At 43.7% G+C, this 25,459-nt stretch overlaps 1 protein-coding gene and 1 non-coding gene across 2 annotated transcripts in view; one reads left to right on the top strand and one right to left on the bottom strand.

The window, feature by feature from the left end:
• The window catches only part of TMEM236 (transmembrane protein 236), a 47,560-nt gene that overhangs the window by 10,988 nt on the left and 11,113 nt on the right, over positions 1-25,459 (top strand). Inside the window, exons 2-3 of the mRNA XM_075553186.1 lie at positions 2,314-2,386; positions 9,811-9,946. Of these exons, the coding sequence (XP_075409301.1) occupies positions 2,314-2,386; positions 9,811-9,946 (209 nt within the window). The remainder of the gene's footprint in view (positions 1-2,313; positions 2,387-9,810; positions 9,947-25,459) is intronic.
• Positions 16,379-16,512, bottom strand: LOC142452186 (small nucleolar RNA SNORA42/SNORA80 family). Its single transcript, XR_012785218.1, has one exon. It is a non-coding gene; the product is annotated as a small nucleolar RNA SNORA42/SNORA80 family (small nucleolar RNA).

A 25,459-nucleotide genomic window follows, 5' to 3' on the forward strand; every position in this document is an offset into this window, starting at 1 on the left:
GTAATCATTTATCAATGATTTCATTCATTCATTTAGTTTGGGTTCAGTTTGGACTGCCAGTTGTCATAGCACTGGGGAGTGTTTAGTTCTGTTGTACACCGAGTTGCTCCAAGTCAGAATGGAGTCAAGAGCACCTAACATCAACAGCACGTACCATAGCATCTTGGGGGATTTGAACTTCGGTGCTGGATTAGTAACTGTAAGGTAGGTGATTCAAACCCACCGGTCTCTCTGAGGGAGAAAGATGAGGCTACTTACTCCAGTAAAGATTTATAAACTTAGAAACCTTATGAAGCAAGTTGGACATGACTCGATGGCAGTGGGTTGGGTTGGTTTGGGGTGACTATTACATGGTTTTTTTCATAGCTACCATGTTGTTATTGTTGAGAGATGCTATTGTCATCGAATAGATTCTGACTTACAGTAACCCGATGCACAGCAGAAAAAAACACTACAAAACTCACAAACAAACAGCAACAACGACAACACCAAACAGGACGATGTATACACAGAGAGGCATATCTATTACCATACCATAATTCACAAAATGTTTGCATTCACTGCTTTTGTGGGTCTATGTGTTTTGCGCATTAAAAAATGTGTTTTGCGAAGCGTCCATGGTAAATTGACAGGTCAATTGCTTGCTCCTATGGGTTTCACACAGGGGTGTGAACCAGGAAGGAGAGCACAAACAATACCTAAGGAAATAATAACTGGATTTTAAGATAAAATATTACAGCTGAGCACATGAACCTTTTCACAACTCAGGGACTCCCGTGAATGGTGTAGACAGCCCTTCTAGGACTGAGACGGCACTGCAGGAACTTGGATTTGGCTTCAAGAGGAAAACTGCTCATTGGAAATCCTTTGCTAACTCTGATTTTATTCAGGGAATGCCACCCCGGGCTCAGAGCAAGACAGTACTGCCCGCTAACCCAGGTGTATTCGGACTTGACGCCAAGACCGTACACTTCTACATTTGCTTTCAACTTTGCATGCTTATGAAAATACTGGGCGCTAGGGGACTCAGAAGGCAAATCAAATGGGACTTGAGTGTTATTTGCATAAAAATGCATTACAGTTAGAACCTTTGAGATGGGACCGGTGGGGGGTGGGGGGATGGTGATGGTAGGGATCATGGCAGGAGCAAGGAAAAGTCTGAATGGTTTGAAAAGGTTGAACATTATTAATACATAGTCACAGACATTTAATTGACACATATATTCAACTCACTTATTTAAACGGGGCCAACATTATAAAAGAGAAAAACTCACAAAGCTCACTGTAATCTAGTCAATTCTGACTCATCGTGACTCTATAGGGTACAGTAGCATGGCCCCTGTGGTTTTCTTATGCTGGAAATCTTTATGGAAGTAGAAAGCCTCATATTTCTCCCAAGGCATGATTGATAGATTTGAACTGCTGACCTTGAGGTTAGGTGGCTAGTTTATTGGGTATATTTTGTTTAATATCTTTATGCAGAAGGAGTTGGGATCCATGAAATGGCAGTAGGTTTGGGTTTAAATTGATGATATGGAACACAATTTTTGTCATTAAATTTTAATATTATATACAAATGATATTCTCACTGCTTACTTTATTAACCATGGAGGTTAAGAAATGCTCCCAAAACATAGTTGAAAAACTATGTGACCTAGTCTTTTCTTGGTTCAAGAAATAAGTAATATTGAAATGCTTTTACATTAGTAGCTAATGATTATCTTCTTTATATATAGATTTTTTAAAATCAAGTTAAACTCATGGGGTATAAGAACAGTTGAGAAAGTTAGGTTCTTTTTCACAAGGTCACCAGAGCCTGAGCTTTTGCTCAGAACCCTAATGAATAAAATAGGAAGATGTTGGATATCATTTGAGTGATATCATGATGTTTTCCTTGCACATCGTTAGCAAAGGCATTAGCTTGCCTGCTAACCCCAAAGTTGGTGATTCTGCTGCTCTACAGGAGCAAGGTGACCAGTCTGCTGCCATAGATTTTTACAACCTTGCCACAGATCAGCTCTGTCTTACAGGGTTTCTATGAGTCCTCATCGGCTTCTTGGCAAAGCATTTGGGTGTGGGTCATATTTTTAGTAGCATCTCTGATTTGCTAATTATTTGGAAATCTCTCACCCCTGTGTTCTAGAAAATTGTCTGGAACTTGTGCGTGTTCCCTTTTGCTGGACTCAAACATTCGGGAAATAGAAATAAGGAAGCAGCAGCTTCTTAGAAAAACTATAGATGAATTAGCAAAATGTAACAGGAACTGTTGATCATGTACATGATTGCCTTTGCTTATTTTTTCTCCTTTGCTAGGAGACCTGTTATGATGATGTGTGTGGTACTCACCACACTCCCCAGCTTCAGCTTTTCTATAGCAGTGACCGAGGTATGGAACGTTGCCTTCTTCTGCTACTAGATTTGTGATTGTAACACCTCCTCTCCTGAGAATGTCAGTACGTGACGTGCCTAATGCATTTCTTAAAGTTCATTTGATTCCATCTTCTTTCAAATGTATATGTACATATAGCTACACAAATAGATATAGCTACACCTATAGTATTAAGAGAATTGCCCGCTCTCTGAAAACTTAGCAGCTAATTTAAAAGAATACTTCTTTTGTCTCTGTGTGTGAGACAGAATGATTATTTTTAAAGAGGTAAAATGAAAGAATAAGGAATTTAAAAGCACACACGCACATGTGTGTTATCCCAACTGTATGTTGTGTGATTGTGTAAGACCTGAATGAAAAGCAACCAGGGCTTGGAAACACCCATGCACCCTCTAAGTCAGTGGTTCTCAACTGTCATCATGCCATGACCCATTAATACAGTCCCTCACGTTGTGGCGATCCCCCAACCATACAATTATTTTCATTGCTACTTCATAACTGTCATTTTGCTACTGTTATGAATTGGGCAAGCCCTGTGAAAGGGTCGTTTGACCTCCAAAGGGGTCACAACCCACAGGTTGAGAACCGCTGGTTTAAAGTATGAGGGTGGATGCTCTGGGTAGGTGATATGCACATAACTCCACACCATTCTAAATAGGGGATTTGAGCATCGACAGATTATGGGATTATGGGGTCCTTGGTGGTGGTATGATCTCTACACTCAAATCAAGCTCAAAGCCACTCAAAGTGACCCTATAGAGCAGATAGAACTGCCTTGTGGGTTTCTGACACTGTAACTGTGCATGACACTATAGAAAGCCCTGTCTTTCTCCCGCGGAGGGGCTGGTGGTTTTGAACTACAGACCTTGTAGATTGCAGTCCAATGTATAACTCTTACGCCACTAGGGCTCCTATTTATTATTATTATACCCATGGTCAGATAATTTGTACATAATATTTAATTGAAAATACATTTGCGTTTATGTTCAAAAGGACTCTGGAGGTTCACAGGACAAGAATGTTATAGGTAGAAATTTCAGGCAGTTGAAGTCAAGAGCGTCAAAGAAGACTGTGAATACTAGACCTAATAATTCTCACGGTACCGTGTCAGATGTCATTTTTATTTCTTCAAAGTGTACAGCCTCTATTATATTTCGTTATATTGTGAGCAACTGTCCATTAAGTGCATCTTCTATGCTATGCAGAATCAGTGCTAGAGATATAGCACTAATGAAATATGACCAAGTCTCTGGCTGTTGGTAGTTTACTTCCTGAGAACAGTGAGCAGGCAATTAGAGTCAGTATGATGGGTGTGTGTGACGTGAGTACTGGGTAATGAATGACATCATTAGCAGGGAGTCACTTGGTTGCTAGGACACCACCTAGATGCTACAGGAGGAAGCTTCCAAAGGCTTGTGGAAGAGTGGAATCAAAAATAATGGACTATCTCCATGAACTTTTTGAAGCTTCCATGTTTTAGGGCGATCTAGGAATGCACAGAACAATCTCAGAAGACTGGGAGATGGGCATTGCATAAAACAAATGGAAACAGATGTGGTTTTAATCTAGACTTTTTCCTTCTCCCGTCCCCCAAACCCTAATCAAACACTTGAGAGGTACCCAACTCACTGCCCTTAAGTCCATGCCTACTCCTACTAATGCTAAAGGACAGGGTAGAACTGCCCCTGTGCGTTTCCTGGATTGTCACTCTTGGGGCGTAGAAAGCCCTGTCTCTCTCCCTGGAAGCCACTGGTGGTTTCAACCCAATGTGTCTCCTCTACGTCACCTTCTGAAGTGCACCCCGTAACAGAAGGCTCCAGTCAGGGTGTAATGTAGCAAAGATGAAACATAAACTGTCCTCTAGTTCCTAAATGCTTCCCCCTCTCCCCCACTATCATGATCCCAATTCTACTTTACAAATCCGGATAGACCAGAGGATGTCCACTGGTGCAGATAGGACTGGAAGCACTGGGAATCCAGGACAGATGATCCCTTCAGGACCAGTGGTGAGAGTGGCGATACCAGTAGCATGGAGGGAGGATAGGGTGGAAAGGGGGAACTGATTACAAGGATCTACATGTAACCTCCTCCCTGGGGGATGGACAACAGAAAAGTGGGTGAAGGGAGATGCCGGAGAGTGTAAGATATGACAAAGTAATAATAATTTATAAATTACTAAGGGTTCATGAGGGAGGGGGAGCGGGGAGGGAGGGGAAAATGAGGAGCTGATACCAAAGGCTCAAGTAGAAAGGAAACGTTTTGAGAATGATGATGGCAACAAATGTATAAATGTGCTTGACACAATGGATGGATGGATGACTTGTGATATGAGTTGTATGAGCCCTAAATAAAATTATTAAAAAATAAATAAGTTTCTACCTTTACATAGTGGTTCTTAACCTTCCTAATGCTGCATTTTTATTGTTACAAATTGAAGATAATGAAAGCATAGTGATTAATTTCACAACAATATGTCATTATATACTGTGTAATATTTATTTCTAATGACAAATCGAACGAATCAAACATAATGAAACCATAGTGATTAATCACAAAACAATATGTCATTCTATATTGTGAAATATTTATTTCCAATGACAAATCAATGAAATGTTGTCTTGAAGCATGGCGTAGCACGGGTAACAGTCTTCACATTGGGTACTCATACGTGGGCGTATCTGCATGTGGGCGGACCCCCCTGGAGACAGATCGAGGAGTGGTGTCTGGGTTCCTAAGACCATCGGGAATATGTGTTTTCAGATGGGCTTAGGTGACCCCTGTGAAAGGGTCATTTGACCCCTAAGGGGTCCTGGCTCACAGGTTGAGAACTGCTGCTTTCCAAGGATCATGAGTACCATAAGTGGCTGGCATATCTATAGTTCTGCAGCCTTTCCGGTGCATCCTCAGTATGTCTCACTCACTGGTGCACGTCTTCACTTCCTCTTTTTCTCATTTTCTATTTCAATGTCCAGTAACCGCATATGGGAAGATGCACAAAACATCAATGCGTGCTCGCAAAAAAAATAAATAAATAAAATAAAACATCAATGCACAGTATCCATGGAACAGCCCAGCTAATCTCAGTGCAAACACCACTCAGATCCAGACATAAAACATCACTAGCTCCTCCTAAATAATGGCCTTCTCTTCCACCCCACAGATAACTCCGGCCTTAACTTCTGGCAACACACATTTGTTTGCCTGTGTTTGAGTATTTTATATGGAGTATCAAGCATTTTCTACACATATACACACATCTATATGTATATAGATATTCAGTGTATCCATTCGTGTCTGACTTTATTATTCAAAAGGATGGCGGTGAGAGGCCTTCATGTTTTGTGAATAACTCGATGTAGTTTCTTCAGTGTCACAACTGGAAAGTAATGCATTTTATGAACATATCATAATTTATTACTCGAGGCTCTTATGAATAAGGGTGCTGTACACATCACTGACCATGACTCCTGGTGTCCATGTGCCGGTGTTGCAGCTGAGTACATGACACTGCATTGAGTGGACAGGTCATCAGGTGTCGAATGTTCAGCTGTAATAGATCACGCCAAACAGTGTCTCAAAGAGGCCTAGGCATTTGGACTCCCATTAGACAGATATGAGCCCTCACCAGCACTTACACCCTGACTAGTTTTATTTCAGCCAATCTGGTGGATATGGTCTAGATTGTTACTATCGTTTTTAAGCTGTATTTCTCTGGTAATTGAGGAAACTGAGCTCCTTTCAGCTGATATTTGGTCATTGTTTATTAAACTCAGGTTCAAGTTTCTTGCTTATTTTTAATTGTGTGTCTTATCTTTTTCTTATTAATGAGTTACAAGAATATATATATATATATATATATATATATATATATATATATATATAGACAGATCCTTGGTTGATGCGATGCATTGCAAATATCTTCTACCACTCTGACTCTCTGACTGGCCTTTGTACTTTTTATTTAAAAAAATTAATTTTATTGGGGGCTCTTGCAGCTCTTATAACAATTCATACATCAATTGTGTCAAACACCTCTGTACATATGTTGTCATTATCATTTTCAAAACATTTTTTCTGCTTGAGCCCTTGGTATCAGCTCCGCTTTTTTCCTTCCCTCTGCCAGCCTCCCGCCCTCATGAACCTCTGATAAATGATAAATTATTATTTTAATATATTTTGTTTGAATAATATTTAATTTATCATTTTATTGGGGGTTGAATCCATACTTCCATCCATTGTGTTAAGCACATTTGTACATTTGTTGCCATCATTTTCAAAACACTCTTTCTACTTGAGGCCTTGGTATTATTATTTTTTCATGTCTTACACTGTCCGATGTCTCCCTTCACCCACTTTTCTGTTCTGTGTCCCCCTGGGAGGGGGTTATAGGTAGATCATTGTGATTGGTCCCCCCCCCCACTTTTCCCTTAGCTTCCTGGTATCACTACTGTCAATATTAAGCCTCAGGGGGTTATCTGTCCTAGATTCCCTGTCTTTCCAGCTCTTATCTGTACCCATGTACATGCTCTGGTCTAGTCGGGCTTTTAAGGTAGAGTTGGGGTCAGGATAGTGGGGGAGGGAGGAAGCATTAAAAAACTAGAGGGAAGTTGTATGTTTCATTGGTGCTACACTGCACCCTGACCAGCTCATCTCTTCCTTGTGACCCTTCACTAAGAGGATGTCCAGTTGTCTACAGATGGGCTTTGGGTCTCCACTCTGCACCCTCCCCTCATTCACAATGATATGATTTTTTGTTCTGGGTCTTGGATGCCTGATACCTGACCCTATTGACACTTCGTGGTCACACAGGCTGGTGTGATTCTCCATGTGGGCTTTGTTGCTGCTCAGCTAGATGGCCTCTTGTTTATCTTCAAGCCTTTAAGACCCCAGATCCTATTTCTTTTGATAGCTGGGCACCATCACCTTTCTTCACCACATTTGCCTATGCACCCATTTTGTCTCAGTGATTATGTCGGGAAGGTGAGCATCACAGAATGCCTGGTTATTAGAACAAAGTGTTCTTGCATTGAGCGAGTACTTGAGTGGAGGCCCAAAGTCCATCTGCTACCTCAATACTAAATCTATAAATATATGCACCTAGATCTATTTCCCCATCCTCATATATAAATATATTTACATATGTACACACTCTTTATTTAAACCTCTATAAATGCCCTTTGCCTCCTAGCTCTTTCCTCTATTTCCTTTTACTTTCCTTTAGTCCCACTCTCATGTTTGACCTTCATTTGACTCTCAGTATTTTCTGTCGGTTACATCACACTTGATCAAACCCCACCAGGCATTCTATGCCCTCCTCACCATCAATTTTAGATTTTTATTGTTCCCTTGTCCCTGCGTTTGTTGGCTCCCCTCTCCCTTCCTTCCACCTCCTCCTCTCCCATGTCTGCCCAGATTTATCGGCCCCTTTATTTTCTCCTCAGGGTTGGTTATTCTGCTTATCTTATATTGATAGACATGAGAAGAAAGAAAAAGAAGAAAGAAAAAGGGCGGGTGGGCTGAGGGGGCGGTGGTCCGATAAATAGTTCCAGGTCTGTGTGCTGGCCCTTCTGGTTGTTTTCCAATCGGATCTGGTGAAGTGCCCTGCCCACTGATGCAAAAGTCTATTTTCAGGACTCCTGGGGGATTTCATTGCTTTCCTCCCCTTCCTGTTTTGTTGCTCTCCCTTCCTTGTTTCCCTCCGGTGCGGGGTTGGCTGGCCTTTGTACTTTAAATGACATCTTTTTGGAAAAAAAAATCATTTTATTGGGGTCTCATACAACTCTTATCACAATCCATACATACATCCATTGTGTCAAGCATATTTGTACATTCGTTGCCATCATCATTCTCAAGACATTTGCTCTCCACCTAAGACCCTGGCATCAGCTCCTCATCCCCCCCTTCCTCCCTGCTCCCCGCTCCCTCATGAACCCTTGATAATTTATAAATTATTATCTTGTCATATCTTGAACTGTCTGACGTCTCCCTTCACCCACTTTTCTGTTGTCCGTCCCCCAGGGAGGAGATCTCATGTAGATCCTTGTAATCGGTTCCCTCTTTCCAACCCACTCACCCTCTACCCTCTCTGTATCCCCACTCTCACCACTGGTCCTGAGGGGATCATCTGCCCTGAATTCCCTGTTTCCAGTTCCTATCTGTACCAGTGTACATCCTCTGGTCTAGCCAGATTGTAAGGTAGAATTGGGATCATGCTAGTGGGGTTGGGGGAGGGAGGAAGCATTTAGGAACTGGAGGAAAACCGTATGTTCCATCCTTGCTACGCTGCACCCTGACTGGCTGGTCTCCTCCCGCGGCCCTTCTGCAAGGGGGTTGAACTGACAGTCTGGTCAGCAGTCCAGCTTGTAACCCATACACCACCAGGGCTCCTTGGCAAATTATAAGCCAAACTCACTGCCAGTGGAGGATTTTGGTCCTTTGCCCGGTTCTCTGCAGTTCTATTTCTCTTAAAATGTAAGTATGCACATGCCTGCTCTGCTGTAGGCCTCTCTGTTTTGCCCCTTTCTATTGCTTGCTTTCTATTCTTGTGCCAATATCAAGCTGTTTTTAATTCTTGTAACATTGTAATACTTGTTATACTCATTGGAGTACATCTTCCCATCTTTTACAGTTTCTTGATTCTTTGTACTTCCATATACATTTTAGAATTATTTTATCATTTTCCTAAAAAGAATTGGGATTTTGATTGAAGTTACAATGAGTTTGGGAGGAAAAAGATGCATCATAGTTTAAAGTCTTATTTTCTATTGGCATGTAGAGATAGTTTATCAAATTTTAGGGGGATTTTCACCTGAATTCACCTATTCGGTGAATAATGATATTTCATTTTTCTCCATTGTTTCTTTCTTTCAATGGACTTCTTAGGGTCTTCACTACAGTGTTGACTAGAAGTCTTAGTCTTGGCTTTTATCTCAGGGGAAATTTTAAAATACTTCATCGATACGAGGATACGTGCCATTGACATTTTTGTTGCTGTACGTTTCCTGATCAGATGATGAAAGTACCCCAAATCTAGCTGTGTTTCCCCGGGCGCTCCCTCCTTGGCTGGCCTCCGCTTTACCTATTGCCCTCTAAGCTCTAGATTCTCAGAGGCTGTGCTTACCAACAGGACGGAAAACAGCCATTCCACCATCACGGGGAGACTACTATTATATTTGACATGCATTTACCAGAGTTTACCTTCAAGGGAAAGTTCTTTCATTGCTAGGACTTTAATCATTGTGGCTCACAGCTTTAGAAATGGTTCCAGGGCCTCATGGAATTCTCCAGAAGCTGAAAATGAAGCTTCTGAGGTTTGTAGTAAATGTATTTTTAATTAATTTAGTGCTGCCTTTAAATTACAAAAATAATTCTAATGAAGACGCCACCAAGACTCAATCTTCTAAATGGATTTCTAAACACAGGTGCAAAAGAACACGAATGCTACCGTATTACCTGAAACCTTACCAGACCTGCCGGTATCTCTGGTTCTGACCACCTTAATTATGGTCGATATTGTTGAAAAACTCAGGATGTATCCACTACGAGGGAGTCAAAAGTGTGAGTATTGTATCAACTGTAAATAAAAAAGTTTCATATGTCTTTCACTTGTCTGCCACGCCTTTATTTTTTAATAACACCTTTTCTTAGGGCAAACGTTGCTGATCAAAGGACATTGCAAATGAAGACAGTTAAAATCTTGTTATTCTTTTTGTATTTGCATTTGTTTTTGGATACGTCGTTCAGTCAATGTTGCCAAATATTAAGTGCTAACATTTAAAATTTTACTCCATCAAAAATAAGTAACTTATCTGAGTAAGTAACCATCTATTTATATATTTCTAAGAATGTCCTTAAAACCATTTTAGTTTAGATGAAAAAATATGTTCGGTTTGTATACCTTTGTACGGGAATTGCCATGGCGCTGCAGTCATGCCGTAGAACACTGTGGTGTGTTTTTAATTGTGGGGGGTACAAACCCCAATAATCAAAGTAAATACAAGTTGGCCTAAAAAGATGGATTTTGTTAGTCAGGTATTTTATTTGCTCAGTCATAAATTGCCTCATCCTCAGTGAATTACATTTGCCAGCGTGTCTTTAGTTTCCCAGATCTGAACGCTCTGGTGGTCATGTGGCTATCATTTGCCCGGCACGTTGTGAATCCGCAGTGGGTAGAGTTGGTAAGGAGCCCTAGCCTAAGTAGTTTGGCTGCTAACGAAAAGGGCGACGTTCACCCAGAGACTCAGGAAATCTGGTTTTAAAAGCTCTTCCTGGAAAACCCTACGGAGAGTCTCTAATCTACTCCACAACAACCTGTTGGTTCGATTTTGTCAAACCACTTCCTGATTGGATGGCTGGCGTCATCGGAGAACGTTTCTGAGGTGGCAGGGGTGACGACTGGAGCCGGGAAGGAAGACGTGAGTCAATCATTGATGGGGCCTGTCACCACCCTGCCAGTAACACTTTCCTCCGCGGGTTGAAAAGAAAGCGGAGGTAAAAGTCTCCAGGAAACATGGCCCTCGGAGTTTCGGAATTTTGCACTTTGGTTTTGGGTGGGAGATGATAGTTGTGAAGCTTGGGGAGCACCAGCGACAAGGTAGAGAAGATGTGGTCCAGGAGGCGGCGGTGGAGGCAATGGGACACTTAAAGCTCCATCTCAAGAGCCCTAGCCATTTGGTCTGCCAGTTTCCCATCCCCCCTGCTAGATCCTTTCCTGTAGGCATTGCTAGCATTGCTTTAACTTCCTCTGGGATACGGATCGATGGCCTCCCGATGCCATAGACTGACCACCTTTCTTCTGCTCATTGTACAAGTGACCCCCCGCCCCGAGTTTTGCTTTTCCAAAGCATCTTGAGCAAAGAAATGAAACAGTTATTGTGGTTCGGGAATGCCACTTCTATCCCCAGAACACACATTTGCTCACAGATTGATTGGGGTCCAGTGATTCCAAGTGAAGAACATTTTACTCCCCTGGGAACCACCATTTCCCCTCCTGCCTTTACGTTTTGTGGCTGGGTCTGGTAGGGACATATATTCCTTCTTCTGTTAAAGTAACGACTTCCCGTGGGATCTGCTAATTTCTTCTTATGGGGGTGTGCACCACGGTTACGACTCCTGGACTCCTACACTCCCTTATAAACGAGTGGGTATAAACGGACAGGTGGGGGAGTTCATGGTCAGGCGGGGCATTGTCAATTCCAGCCACAGGGTTCATTCGGACAGTATTTTTAGAGCAGTTTAGACTTCCTACGGCACAATTCTTTAAGAGTGTTGTAATCAATAAAGGACTACGGGCTACAAATGAGGCGAAACACGTCCCTTTCTAAGGCCCTGGAGGTCAGAAAGGACGAAAGAGAATCTCTGGGATTTGTACGAGTTTGGAGGCAGATGTAGTGAAGAAGGCTTCTAGATAGAGGGCCGAGGGACTCAGGACTCTGCAGGGGAGAGCTATGCTGGAGAGGCAAGAGTAGCTTCAGATGGACTTTGTTGCCTAAACAGAAGTTGCCTTCTTGCAACCAACTCCTGTGTTGTTTGTTTTTCAAATTGTTGTTTTGAAAACCCATCAATGCTTCTGCAAGAGCTCCTATGACAACTTGGGGGCCTGAATTGGGGGTGTCTGGGTGGTGCAGCTCTTCCTTCAACCAGAACCAGACGACGGCTGTTGGTGATTTGTCATCTACGTCAGATTGCATTTGGGGGGAAATGAAACATGATTGTGCTGCTAAAGGTAGAGAAACGATTCATGCAGGACCTGACAGAGTTCTAGGTTGGTCTCATTTCAAGATCAGTATTGTACCTCAGGTGGCCTCTCAGCTCCTAGTACTCCTGCCCCACCCGAGGCAAAGTGAGGACTTGCGGCTACTACTGCTCTGGTCAAGTACAATTTTGAAGTTCAATGGGGCTCACCGTGGTGGAAAACACGCAGGTTGGAGGTTGAAACACACATACACACACACACGCACAGATTGGCATTCCATTTTGAATTGTTTCCCTTACAATGTTCTGGGGTTTTTTTATTAATCATTTTATTGGGGGACTCTTACAACTCTTGCTACAAACCATACATCAATTGTATCCAACATATTGGTACATATATTCCCTCGTTCCTTTCTAGACATTTACTTTCCATTGAGTCCTTGGGATCAGCTCCACCTTTTTTCCTCCCTCCTCCCTATCCCCAACCCTTGTGCCCCCTGATAGATTGTAGATTGTTACTTATTTTCAAATCTCACATTGACCGCTGTCTCCCATCCCCTCTGTTTCTGTTGTTCTCCCCCCTGGCCGGGGGTGTGTGTGGTTATGTGCCATTCATTGTGATAGTGGTCTGTTTTATAAAATAAGTCATTTAGAAAAGTTATAAAGTCCAGATAAGCAGCAGAAATAAGAACATTGAAATCAGCCACAAAACCCCCATATTGGCAATTTATAACTGATGGAATTTGTACATAGACATTCTTCTGTTAAGAAAATCTGTTTTATAACTTTACTCCATAATATATGGTGGATCTACTTCTTATTGTGACACGATCCGCTTCATCATTTTTCTCTGGTGGAATAATATTCCACTGTATTAGTGGCCCAGGATGTATTCAGATAACAACCCCCTGTGGTTAGAGGACTCATTCCCGCCCCCTCACCTGTTTATAGACACCGTGTGACACCTCCAGTTCAGAAGGGCGGGAGGCAAGAGGATCGGATGTGAGTAAACCTTTTACATTGTTTGAGGTGCGCAAGGCGCCGTGCTGCACTGTAAGATAAGCACTGGACCGCTCATGGCAAGGTCGGTGGTTCAAACCCACCAACACCTCTGCCAAAAAAGATGAGGTAAATATTTGCAGCCTTGAAAACCCTGTCTAATAGAGGGAACACACAACAAACAAACTCGCTGCCATGGAGTCAATACTGGCTCATGGCAACCCCCAGTGGGTTTCTGAGACTGTAACTGGTTACGGGAGTACAAAGCCCCATCTTCCTTCTGAGCAGCAGCTGGTGGTTTTGAACTGCCAACCTTTCAGCTTACAGCCCAATGTGTAGCCACGACACCACCAGGCCTCCTATGTAATAGAGACGGGGAACCTTTTTTTTCTGCCAAGAGCCATCTGGATATTTTAAGGTTACTTGTAAGACATTCAAAGTGATCAGCTTAAAAATTTGTCTGGGCAAACATGTAACTGCTTCTCTTTGATGAGGTGCACGTTCAGTGATGATTGGGTGGGCGTGATGTGGCCCTCGGCCAGACATGCCCCCCCACCCCTGCCCTAACGGGTCACTATGAGTTGGAATTGGTCAGTGCAAGGAGTTTTGTTTTGTTTATTGACCTGGGTAGAGGAGACTGGGAACTAGGCCATGATTCGTGCTTATGCATACATGACCATACGCATTTACATATACACGTACACGTCGTGTAGATGGTCTACATCGAAAAGGACAATGGATAGAGTCTGGAAAGCAGAGCCTAGGTCCCGAGGGAGTTAAGTGCCATTGGACAAGCGCCGAATGATGTCATGATGATGACTGCCCAGCGTGTCCTCAGAAGACCCGGAGCATTTGCACATGCCCAGATCCTTGGCCTGAAGAAAGCAACTTGAAGGGGGTCCCAAGGCACTGCGGCAAGAGTGGTCTGCCCACACTAGGGAGGGCTGCATAGTCAGAGAGGGCTCACGTTGTGAGATCAACGGGCTATTTGAATGGAAAACATCAAAGGTGGTTTCCATGGTCGTCTCAGTGAGAGGTGCCAGGTATGATGCTGGCAGAGTGAAGTTCTCAAATAAATCTGCTCACAATGGCCCTCGTCCAGTTCCTTCTGTGTAGCTTCTTTAATACCCGGAGTCTTGCGCCAAGTGCAACAGGGATCTCGCTAGCCCAGATCCTTGCTTTCCTAAGTTCAATGTGTACATGTGGAATTTTAGGCTCCAGGCTTTAAGGTTTGAGTTGAATTGCTTTAAACAAGGCTCCAGTTTACCCCAAACAGCAATACCAAAAGAAAGCCCCAGTTTATCTTCAACCTTGTCATGCAGGAGAATCTAGTCATTTTTACTTTGCCAACTTCAAAGGCAAAAAATTAATCTTACTGCTTTGTAATATGATTTTTAAAGCCCTAGTCAGGTTGAACATATTTACTGGCTATTTTTTTAAAAATCATTTATTTGTGTTCTTGAACCTGTTGCTCTGTTGTTATGTCTGTTCTCTCATATTTAAAAACACACCGCTGATTCGTGAGTTCTGTAAATTCTAAACTCTGGTCTGTCGTAAATGTGGATTTATTTTCAGACTTATTGTTTTCCTTTTAATTTTATTATGGTGCTCCTATATTGTCCAATCAATATTTACTTTATGAATTGTCTTTCTTGTTTTGCTTAAAAGTTTCCTTTCTCTCCAAAGTGATATTTACCATTTTCCCCCCTCAAAAAATTTTAAAGTAACCATCTGATCATAAAAAGGGGTTGGATTATTTCTCTGTGTGGGTGCAAATTCATCCTGGTTGCACAGTAGTTAAGCATTCAGCTGCTAACCAAAAGGTTCTAAATTCGGTGGGGGCAATTCTTCACTGTTCTATAGGGTCGCTATGAATGGGAATTGACTCAACTGCTGTGGGTTTAATTTTAGTTAATATGAGAGGAATAGGAGATGTTCTTGGAGAATTTCCATGATCTTTCCATTTCATTTTCCACCAACATTGTGAAGCCCCTTCTTGTGTTAGCCAGGTCGATCAGCATATTTCTTTATTTGGTCTGCTAAAACTTTGAGATCCTTAACTAGTTTGTATTTCTAGTCACTTCTTTTGGGCTTTCCTCTAGAACTACAATAACAAAGTGTCTCAAAACTATCCGGGCCAAGCTCAATCCACCCTCATGAACAGAATCAAACTCTGTGGATGGGACTTGAACCTGTGCAGTTGTTTGTACAGGAGCCCTGGTGGCACGATGGCTACATGCCTGTGTGTTACCTGAAAGGTTGGGGGTTCAAACCCACCCCGGAGCTCTGTGGGAGAAAGACCTCAAGATCTGCAACTGCCGAGATTTCAGGCTGGGATTGCTCAGGGTGAGTTCTACTTTGTCACAGGAGGTCCTTCTGAGTTGGACCAGCTCCACGGTGCCCAAGAACACGAGCTTTTTTGCTAGTTTGTGTGTACAACTCTGATTCTGATTTATGATTCCCAATTAAGTACAATGATTCTCTTGGCGGCCCACTAGAATTATCTAAGGATCCTTGAAGATGTCTGAAGGACAGACTACACCTCATGTATAATTAAGAGCCTAGGCATCAATAATTTTTATAGCTCCCCAAGTGGTTCACATTCATAAATATGATGGGGTTGGGGGACGGGGCTTGTGTGGTTGAGGGGAAAGAATGTTGTGTCAGACCTGATAATGCCCCAGTGTCTCTGGGAAATACAAGGAGACTTCAAAAAAGTCACCAGAGAAATATCATTATCTCTCTACTCCACTTTTCCATGAACTTTTGGAAGCCTCTTCATAAGAAGCTGTTACCTGTTGAGAATAAGCGGGGGATGGATGGGAGTGAATGCTGTGAACAGGCAGTGGGTCAGAGACAAGGACACGAAGGACAGAGCCACGTGGAAGTACAGGGAATCGTGGGAGCCGTGAAATTGTTTCTGGGACCAAGGTCCATGTTTTTGTGATTCTTTTTCCCCCTCAGGGGTATCCCGAAATCTGAACGTGGCTTGTAGAGAAAATAGAACTGTAGAACTGAGCTGGGATTGGGAGTTTGCGGATCAGGAATAGAAGGAGGAAAAAGAACTGTTATATTTTAATCTATGTTCTTCTCTTTGTGCTTTGAATGATTCGAACATACTCTTTTCAAACATTCTGCTCTGCTTTAGGTAAGAATGGACCCAGTAGAGTTATTCCCCATTCAATAATTAATGGACAGATTGTCCCATGATGTAGTTTGCAGTCTCCACAATGTGTCAGCCCTTGACCTGTGGCCACCCCTTCCTGCCTTCTCATCTTTGTTTTTTTGTCTTGTTTTTACTGTGCAACCCGCTTCAGTGCCTTAAACCCACTGGGTAAAGCCAGGCAATGACTCGGGGTGACAGTTTGCTTTCGCATGGGACACTGTGAGAGGCCCGTGGGATCGGACCTGCCACAAATCCAAACCCACGCACCTCATCTTTGTTTTTGGGGAAAATGTTGCTCCTACAGTATTACAGAGTTGGTCATTCTAAGGAGCCAGGTGTGCTATTATTTATTTCATAAGCCAGTCTATTATTTAATTGAGAGGTGACCTTCAGGATTGACTCCACGTTAAAAAGGTGACTTAGGACAGTAGTCTCTTTAGTCTCCATTGGACCAGGAAATTTAGCCTCCCTTATAAATTTGAGTTTTGTTTGACATTTTTTTCTCCCACATGTTTGCCGTGACTTTTATTGTGTCTCTGTATAGAACAGTCAGTGTTGGTAGCCAGGCACCCCTTCATTTTTTTGAGTCAGTGGGCTAAAGGATGCTGTGATTCATGTGGGCCATTAGTTCTTTGGACTAATTGCTTCCTTGAATCTTAGCTTGCTTCACTCTCCTTTACTCTGGGAAGGAAGAGATATTGTTGTATCTTAGATGGCTGCTTGCAAGTGTTTAAGATTCCAAACACGACTCACCAAACTAGGATGTAGAACGTCATCTGTGTACCGTGTTGCACCACTAGACCTAGACGTTGGTCCTGAAGACCATGGGCCTTTGCCTTCAAAACCTTTAGCTCAATCCAACTAGGTGTTTGATTACATTTTAGGATTCGCCTAACTGTGCTCCCTATGTGCTCTCACCTATTTTGTAATAATGTTCCATAGTTTTAGTTTGCTTGTAACTTGTATTATTTTCATTACATAACCAACAGAAGATGAAATATATAGGAATAAACCTAACCAACATAACCAAAACCCTGTACAACTAAAACTATGAAACATTATTACAAGAAAACAAAAGAGAAGTAGGCCTCGTTTTACCCAACCTCAAAACCTACCACACAGCCACAGTACTCAAAATGGCCTGGTAGAATGATAGCCACATAAGACCAATGGAATCGAATAGAAAATCCAGGAATGAGTTCATCTACCTATAGGTGACTAGTTTTCACAAAGGACCCAAAGACAACAAATGGAAAAAGACACCCTTTCCAAAAAGGGGGGCTGAAAACATTGGACCTCCATACACAGAAGAATTCAACTGACCCATGCCTACCCCATGCACAAAAACGAACGCTAGATGGATTAGAGGCCTAAATGTAAACCCTGGAGCTATGGAGCTCATCAATGAGAAAATTCGAGCAAGCTTAAGGGCCCAGTTGGAGGGTATAATAGAGGAAGCACACACAGTGGAAGGCAAAACAGATGAGTAGGATCTACTGAAAACAAAACACTTGCACACCAAAAGATCTCATCAAAAGAGCAACTCAAGAGTCCCCGGATTGGGAAAAAAATATTTAGGAATGACACAATGGACAAGGGACTAAGTACTAAAATCTCTAAGATTCTGCAAGACCCCAATAAGAAAAAAAAAAACCCAAATAATAAAATTAAAAAGTGGGCAAAAGACACGAACACAGTCTTTCAAATAGCTAACAAACACATGAAAAAAAATATACTCACAATCAGTAGCCATACAGGAGATGCAAATCAAAACAATGGTAAGATGTCACCTTATACCCACAATGATAGCCCAATTTAAAGAAGGGGGAGGAGAAGAACAACAAATGCTACAGAGGAATACAGAGAGATTGTAACTCCTACACTGCGGGTGGGCCTGCAAACCTGTATGGCTATTCTGATTGTTCATATGGTGCTGCCACAACGATATGAGAAGAGCCGGGGTGGCATAGTGGTTACATGTTGGGCTGCTAACTACAAGGTCAGCAGTTCGAAACCACCAGCCACTCGACAGAAGAAAGATGGGGCTTTCTACTCCCATAAAAATGTACTGTCTTGGAAACTCATAGGGGCGCTTCTACCTTGTCCTGTAGGGTCACTATGAATCGGCATCGACTCGATGGCAGTGAGATGACCTAAAACAACTAGGAACAGAAACAGCACACAACCTAGCAATACCTCTCCCGGACCTATGTCCGAAAGAAGTAAGAGAGAGACAGAACCTGGACAGACATCGGTTCTCCTTTGTTCATTATAGTACAGCACAGTTCACAATAGCAAGAAGCCAGAATCAGCTCAAATGGCCATCAGTAGAAGAATGGCTAAAGAGACTCTGATATATACACATAATGGAATACTGTGTGTGTTAATCTGGGGAGACTAGAGAAACAAATCAGGGAGACATTCAAGTGTATAAAGAAGAGGTTTATATACAAGAGCAATTGAACATTGAGAAAACATCCCAGCCCAGTCCAGATCAAGTTCCCAAGTCCAATATTAGTCCATATGTCTGATATCAATCTATTAAATCCTCTTCAAACTCATGAAACACATGCAATGATGCCGAATGCTGGAAGATGACAGACCAATGGGTCGGAAGTCTTATGGATCCAGTGGCATTGGAAACATCTCAGTGTTGGCAGGGGTTTATGCATCAGGGCGTGCCCATGTGTCTTGTCACCTGCTACGTTTCCCAGGGAATGGCAGAGAGAAGTGTATCCCACCTCCAAGGAGAAAGTACCGGATTTCCCAGAATTCTCAGGAGGAGGCCAGGCCCACACAGAGGCCTCATTGGCTATGATCTGATTGACAGGCTAAGCTCCACTCCTACACTCTTAATCCTCAAATTGACAAACGATTGTATATCTGCCACACTGTGCTTCCCTGACACCCAGGGATGAAACCCCTCATGACGTGGATGGACCTAGAAACCACGGTGCTGAACGAAACGAGTCAGTCGCAAAAGGACAAATAGTGGATGAGCCCACTACGATATGAATCGCCAACAAGACAGAGGCAGACATCTGTGCTCAGGTTAGGTAATGTTTTCTAAGATCAAATAGCGCCCTGGAGTCCTTGGGTGTGCAAATGGTTCGTGCACTAGAAAGGGTAGACTTTTGTGTCCCTGCAGAGATGCTTCTGAAGAGAACCCCGGCGAACCACTTACCAGCCCTGGGAAACCCTATTCAGTACAGGTTCGGCTTCCACGCGTCAGGACACACAGGTGGTAACTGGCGAAACCATGTCCAGCAAATCAGGGGCCAATGGTTAACGTCTTTGTAGGGGCTTCCAAAAGGATTGAAATGATAACAAAAAACTTCCAGGGAATTTTCAAAGCTCCAGCCGCTCTTCCTCAGGGACACCCACTAGAGCCAGTCGGGTGGAGGTTACAGAGGGGAGGTGTCTTCAAAATGCATCTGCATGAGCTCTCCCTCCTAATTACTGTACAGGGCATACATCCTGGCACCTGCCCTTGCTCAATGCTTCACAAGCAAAGCCCACCCTGATCACAGGCACCATGAGAAGCGGTGACAAATTCCAACTTGAAAGCTGAGCGGTCAAATCCAGATTCACAAAGTAGCCGGCTTTCCAGATCCTTTGAAAATGAACTCCTCACACCTTAGCCAAGAAGAGGGTGTGAGGTGTCATGTAGGGTGAAGAAGGCGACGGGATGCAGCTTTACTCTGAATAAAATGAGTGGCATTGAGTTCCTCTTTTCTTTTTAAGAAAAAAGCTTATTATACACTCTCAGGGCTCGGTGTGGAGCTAGTTTCCACAGCATGTTTTGCAATGTGCTCAGGGCATGTAAGAGGAACTGCATCCGGGACCCTGCCAGCAAGGAGGGGCACTTCCTCTCACACGCTGCCTTTGCTCTTGAAAAGAAGGACGTTTCAGGAAAGCGTGTTCGTTCTAGGATGATCCGCTTCTCTCATTCTCAAGAAATAACCACCACTGGCCGGACTCGGGTGAAAGAAGGGGGGAATGTCTGATTTATACCTTCCAGTGAACCACCAGCTGTCAGGATTAGGTCAGCGAGGATCGGGCCAGAAACTATATTTGAATACGCCCCGTGCCAACAGACATAGAACATCAGGTGCTATCAAGTGCTTGAGAGAGGGCTCCCTTTGATTGGGATCGTTTTACAAGACGGTGTGAAGTTGGACATGTTTTCCTAAGTGGGAACATGTGTCTGGGTACTTTTGCTGTATAAAGTGAAATGTTGGGAGAGTTGCAGGAAAGAACTATTTCAAGGAGACTGATGGCGTAAGGGAGCATGCTGCGGATGTTAGACGCCATTGGACTTGGCTCCCAACGGACAGTGACCCTGTAAAACACTGGGTGCGAGCCCTCAGCCGTGCCCGCAGTCTGGCGGTGCTTGAGTGTACCTGCAACATGTCCTTCTGTGGGCTGATGACATCGCCAAGGTCCAAGAAATGTCGCCTCACCAGGCCAGCCTCTAAGGCGCCTTCTGGTGGTGCTGTTTTCAAGAGCGTATGAGCACACCTGGGTTCTTTTATAGTTCCACGCCCTTTCCTCAATATTAGGATGAGCTGATGAATGACTCTAGGTTAAAATGAAAAGCGTAGGTCTTCGATTTTCCACAGCTGAACGTTCTTGTCTTGCATTTCAGGGAGTGGCATAGGTCGTGGTGCTGACAGTGTGTGTGATGTGCAAAGTCTTTGTTGTGTTTTGTTCACACAATGTGTATTAACAGCGGGGTCCTGTGTGTCATAAGGGCGTGTCCAGGGCGGCGCAGATGGCTGCCTGCTTGGTTGTTAATGGAAAGGTTGCAGCTTCAAGTTCACCAGACACACCGCTGAAGAAGAGGGCTGATGAGTTGCTAATGGAAAACTCGGCCACCAGCATCCTGTGAAGCACAGTTGTACCTGACATGTGAGGCTACCCTGATTCAGAATCGGCTCGATGGCAACTATCTTTCTTTCTTTTATTAATTAAAGAAAAAAAAAGTATTGTCATGTTCTATTCAGGCTCTCTTTCCACCTACTATTGTAGGACATATAGACCCCCTACTTCTGGAGGAGAGCGGTGCTCCCAGGTCCCTTTTGTGAGGCGTTCACACACACTGTCTCCTTGATGAAGGCTCCCTGGTAGTGTACTGGATTACGCGTTAGGCTGGTAGCTGAAAGGCCAGCGGTTCGAAATCACCAGCTGCTCTGGGGGAGAAAGAGAAGCGTTTCTACTCCCATCAAGAATTACAGTCTCAGAAACCCACCCGCACAGCTCTGCTTGTCCCTGTGGGGTTGCTGTGAGTCCAACCGGCCTCAATGGCAGTGAGCGAGCCTTCTTGATATGTAGACCCACCCTTCCTTCCCCTGCGGATGACCACTGACGCTGCCCGGGCTGCAGAGGCCTCGGGAGCGACTTGTATGCCAGTGCTGCTGGCAGTGCCATCTCTCTTCCATGTATGTCTGCCCAAGTTCTGCTGGGCCATACAAGGGCCAAGCTGTGCTGGCATGCGGTGCTGGGTCCCATGCCACGTTACATCTTCCCTTACCCACCAGCCACGTAGGGTCCCAGGCTGTGCTGCCAGGTGCCGCCCTTGTCTTCCAGGTTCGTTAGTGAAATCAGTTTGAGGGGTCTGGTTTAAAGGGCTCTCTCTCTCTGAGATGGGGCCAGAGGGCAATGGGAGGGATACAACTTTTGCAGGACCTGGGAGGCTGATCCTGGGTCAAACTTTCTAGACCTTTGCCAACTACCCATGGTTCAGGTTTCCCTCAGGATGCTCACTGTCCCCTTGCCCAAAAGCACTCCAGAAAAGCAATGCCTCCCCCTTGTTACTAAACAAATCTTTATGGAAGACCAATTCCTTACCCGGCCCTCTGCTAAGTGCCGGGGACACAATGGCAAATGGCAGCAAGCAGAGTCCCGCTCTCATGGAGTTCAAGGTCTAGTGGACATAATTGTGGCCGTGTGCCCTTGGGTAGTTTGAGACGCCTACTTTGTTGTTGTTGTTATTAGGTGATAAAAAGTCCGTTCTGACTGGCAGTGCCGATACGGACAACGGCTCCGCCCCGCAGCAGCCTCACAATGGTGGTTGTGTTTGAGCCCATTGTTGGAACCACGTGTCCATCCATCATGTTGAAGCCCTCCTCTTTTCAGCTGCCCCTCCATTCACCAAGCATGAGGTCCTTCTCCAGGGAGTGACCTCCACAGCAGAGGAGACAAACCCTTGCCATCCTCCCCTCCAAGGAACATCTGGCTGCGCTTCCTATAAGACAGACGTGTTTGCTTGGCTGGCAGTGCAGGGTACACAGTGACTGCGTTGGCTCAAATAGAATGGCACCAGAAGGTTTCCTAGCCTGTCATATGTTTTAGGAACGTGGGAGGCACATCACTGGGTTTTTTCTCTTCTGCAGAGCCAGACGTTGAGGAGTTTGAACTGTTTACTAACCAAGCACTTCGCCGTGGTCCCTCCAGGGTACTTTAGTGGGCATAATAAGACATTAGTTAACCAACTACATCGTAAACCAATGAAACCAGTCGCAGTCACGTTCCTGTCCACAGAGAACTGTGCTCTGTGGCCTGTTCAGTGGCTGATTTCTTGAAAGCAGGTTGACAGATCTTTCTTCCAAGAGGCCTCTATGGCAGGGGTTTTCAACCTGTGGGTCATGACCTGTTTGGGGGGGGGTCAAATGACCCTTTCACAGGGGTCACCCAATTCATAACAGTAATAATACTATAGGGATGAGGTAGCAACAAAATAATTTTATGACTGGGGGGGTCACTACAACATAAGGAACTATATTAAAGAGTCATGGCATGAGGAAGATTGAGAACCACTGCTCTAGATGAACTTGACCTTCCAACATTTTGATTTAGGTATGTTATCCTAGTAACTAGGTCAAGGAGCCCTGCAAGTGCAGCCAGTTAAGCATTGGACTGCTGTCTGCAAGGTCAGTGGTTCAAGTTCACCAGCTCCTCCACTGGAGAAAGATGAGACAGTCTGCTCCTCCAAAGACCTGCAGTCTCAGAAGCTGGAAGGAGCAGTTCCACTCTGTCCTGTGAGGCCTCTAGGAGTCAGAATTGACATTACAGCGGTGGCTATGAGTTTGTTTTTTAATAAATTTGCCTAATTAGAGCAAAGTGAGTGCCCTGGAGTTAAGGAATCTCCCTCATTCCAAGATGTGCCTATTTTGTCACCCAGCTTGGGCTGATGCTGGATTTCCTAGCTCTGCTGTTTATCCAGGGGCATTACGTGCCATAGTGGGTTATGCAACAGACTTCTAACTGCAAAGTCAGCAGTTCAAAACCACCACCTGCTCCAGCAAAGAAAGATGAGGCTTTCTATTCCCATAAAGAGTTGACCTCTCAGAGATCCACGAGGCAGTTCTACTCTGTCCTATGGGGTTTCTATGGGTCAGCATCGACTCCAGAGCAGGGAGTTTGGTTTGGCTTATAATCTAGGAAATTCAAAGTTACTTATTTATAATCATGGAAGAGATATGACTACATCTAATAATGACTACATCTATTAATGGATGTAGTCATGGAGGAGCTATGACTTGATTCTAATAATGGAGGAATTAAACATTTCAAGTTTAGAGTTATTTATGCTTAGCAATGAAATGATTATTCCTTTTCAGCACTTTATCTTAATTTTAATATTTTATGTATATATTAAATATTGCATTGTTTATATATCTCTAGATATATCATTTTCTACATAAGTTATTTTCATATTACATTCGAGATTAAATAACATGATTAAATGCATGTCAACTCAGGAACAACTTGTTGCCCTCAAGTTGATTCTGACTCAGAGACCCTGTAGAACATAGAGGAACTGCTTCACGGGATTCACAAGGTTGTGAATTTTATGGAATCAGACTGCCTCGTCTTTCTCCTGCAGAGTGGCTGATGGGTTTGAACCATTGACATTGTGGTTAGCAGGTACATCTGTATCCACTGCATCACCAGGAATCACCTCAACTAAGGAGAAGAACTGGTAAATCCTGAGCAAAAAGGTGAAGATTGGAAAGTTTGGATGAGAACATTTTCTTAGTCTCCATGGACATATTTAAGCCCCAAAAATGTATGGTGGCAAAAGTATATAAAAGTTGCCGGGTTAACCATTTTAAGTGTAAATTCAGTGATCTATTTCTAAAAGTTTTCATCAACCCAAGCAGGGAATTAGTATCTCTAAAATGAAACATTTCAAATGAATGTTTTAAGGTTTATTATTTTTAGCAATGCTTAGGAAGTAGCAGCTGAATTTCTAAAGACCCAGTGAGTGAGAAGATGGTTTTAAGTGTGACTTAGACCTGCCCTTTCACCTGTCTTTGAAAAACAGAATACTCTTAAATTTCCAGATTGCACAAAATCCAGAAGGCAGATGCCCAGTTACTTGTCAGATTTATGCAAATCCTGGCAGGGAAGTGAAACAAAATCTGAGGGCATTTGGTTTACTGAATAAAAATGTAGTGCCCTTTGCGTAGGAAGTTTCTAGATGTCTGAGACTGTATGCCCAAAGAAGGGTATCTAAGATGTCTTAGGCTGGGTGCTCTAGAAAAGCAAAACCAGTTAAGTTTATATATGTATATGTGTATTGTGTTAGTCTGTATACTCTCGAGAAAACAAATCCACAGAAATTCATGTGTAAGAGTTTTAGATAAAGGTTAAGTGCGCATGAAGAAAACATCCCAACTCAGTGCTGCCCAAGCCCACAAGTCCAACACTAACCCATATGTCCAACACCAATCCACAAAGTCCTCCTCCATCTCACAAAACACACTCTATGATGTAGACTGCAGGTGGAAAGCCGAATCAGTGAATGTGTAAGCATTTCAGCTCTGGCAGGGGTCTCCACATGGCTGCTCCAGCACCCCGGGCTGCATCGGGGTAGGTCCATGCGGCTTCTCTTTGGGAATGTCTTGTAGGAAATGAGCCTTGCAAACTGAAACGGAACTGGCTAAGGCAGCTGCACTTTGGACCAAACATCAGCAAGCAAGAGACCTGAGAACTGTGTGCCGGGCCCTATTTTACGTGCTCTCTAAATATCGATTCGTTCTTTCACGGTCAACACCCCGGAGGGACCAGCTGCATCCTGCCCTTCCTCCTTGTCAGGCCCATCACTTAGCTTCTCCACCTCTGAGTGATGCTGTGCTCTTCCAGTGTTGTTACGTGCCGCGAGTCAGTCCCGCTTTACAGCAACCTTGGGTCCAAATGTACAAACA

Source organism: Tenrec ecaudatus, chromosome 6 (genome assembly GCF_050624435.1).
Source record: "Tenrec ecaudatus isolate mTenEca1 chromosome 6, mTenEca1.hap1, whole genome shotgun sequence".
Taxonomy (NCBI): Eukaryota; Metazoa; Chordata; class Mammalia; order Afrosoricida; family Tenrecidae; genus Tenrec; species Tenrec ecaudatus.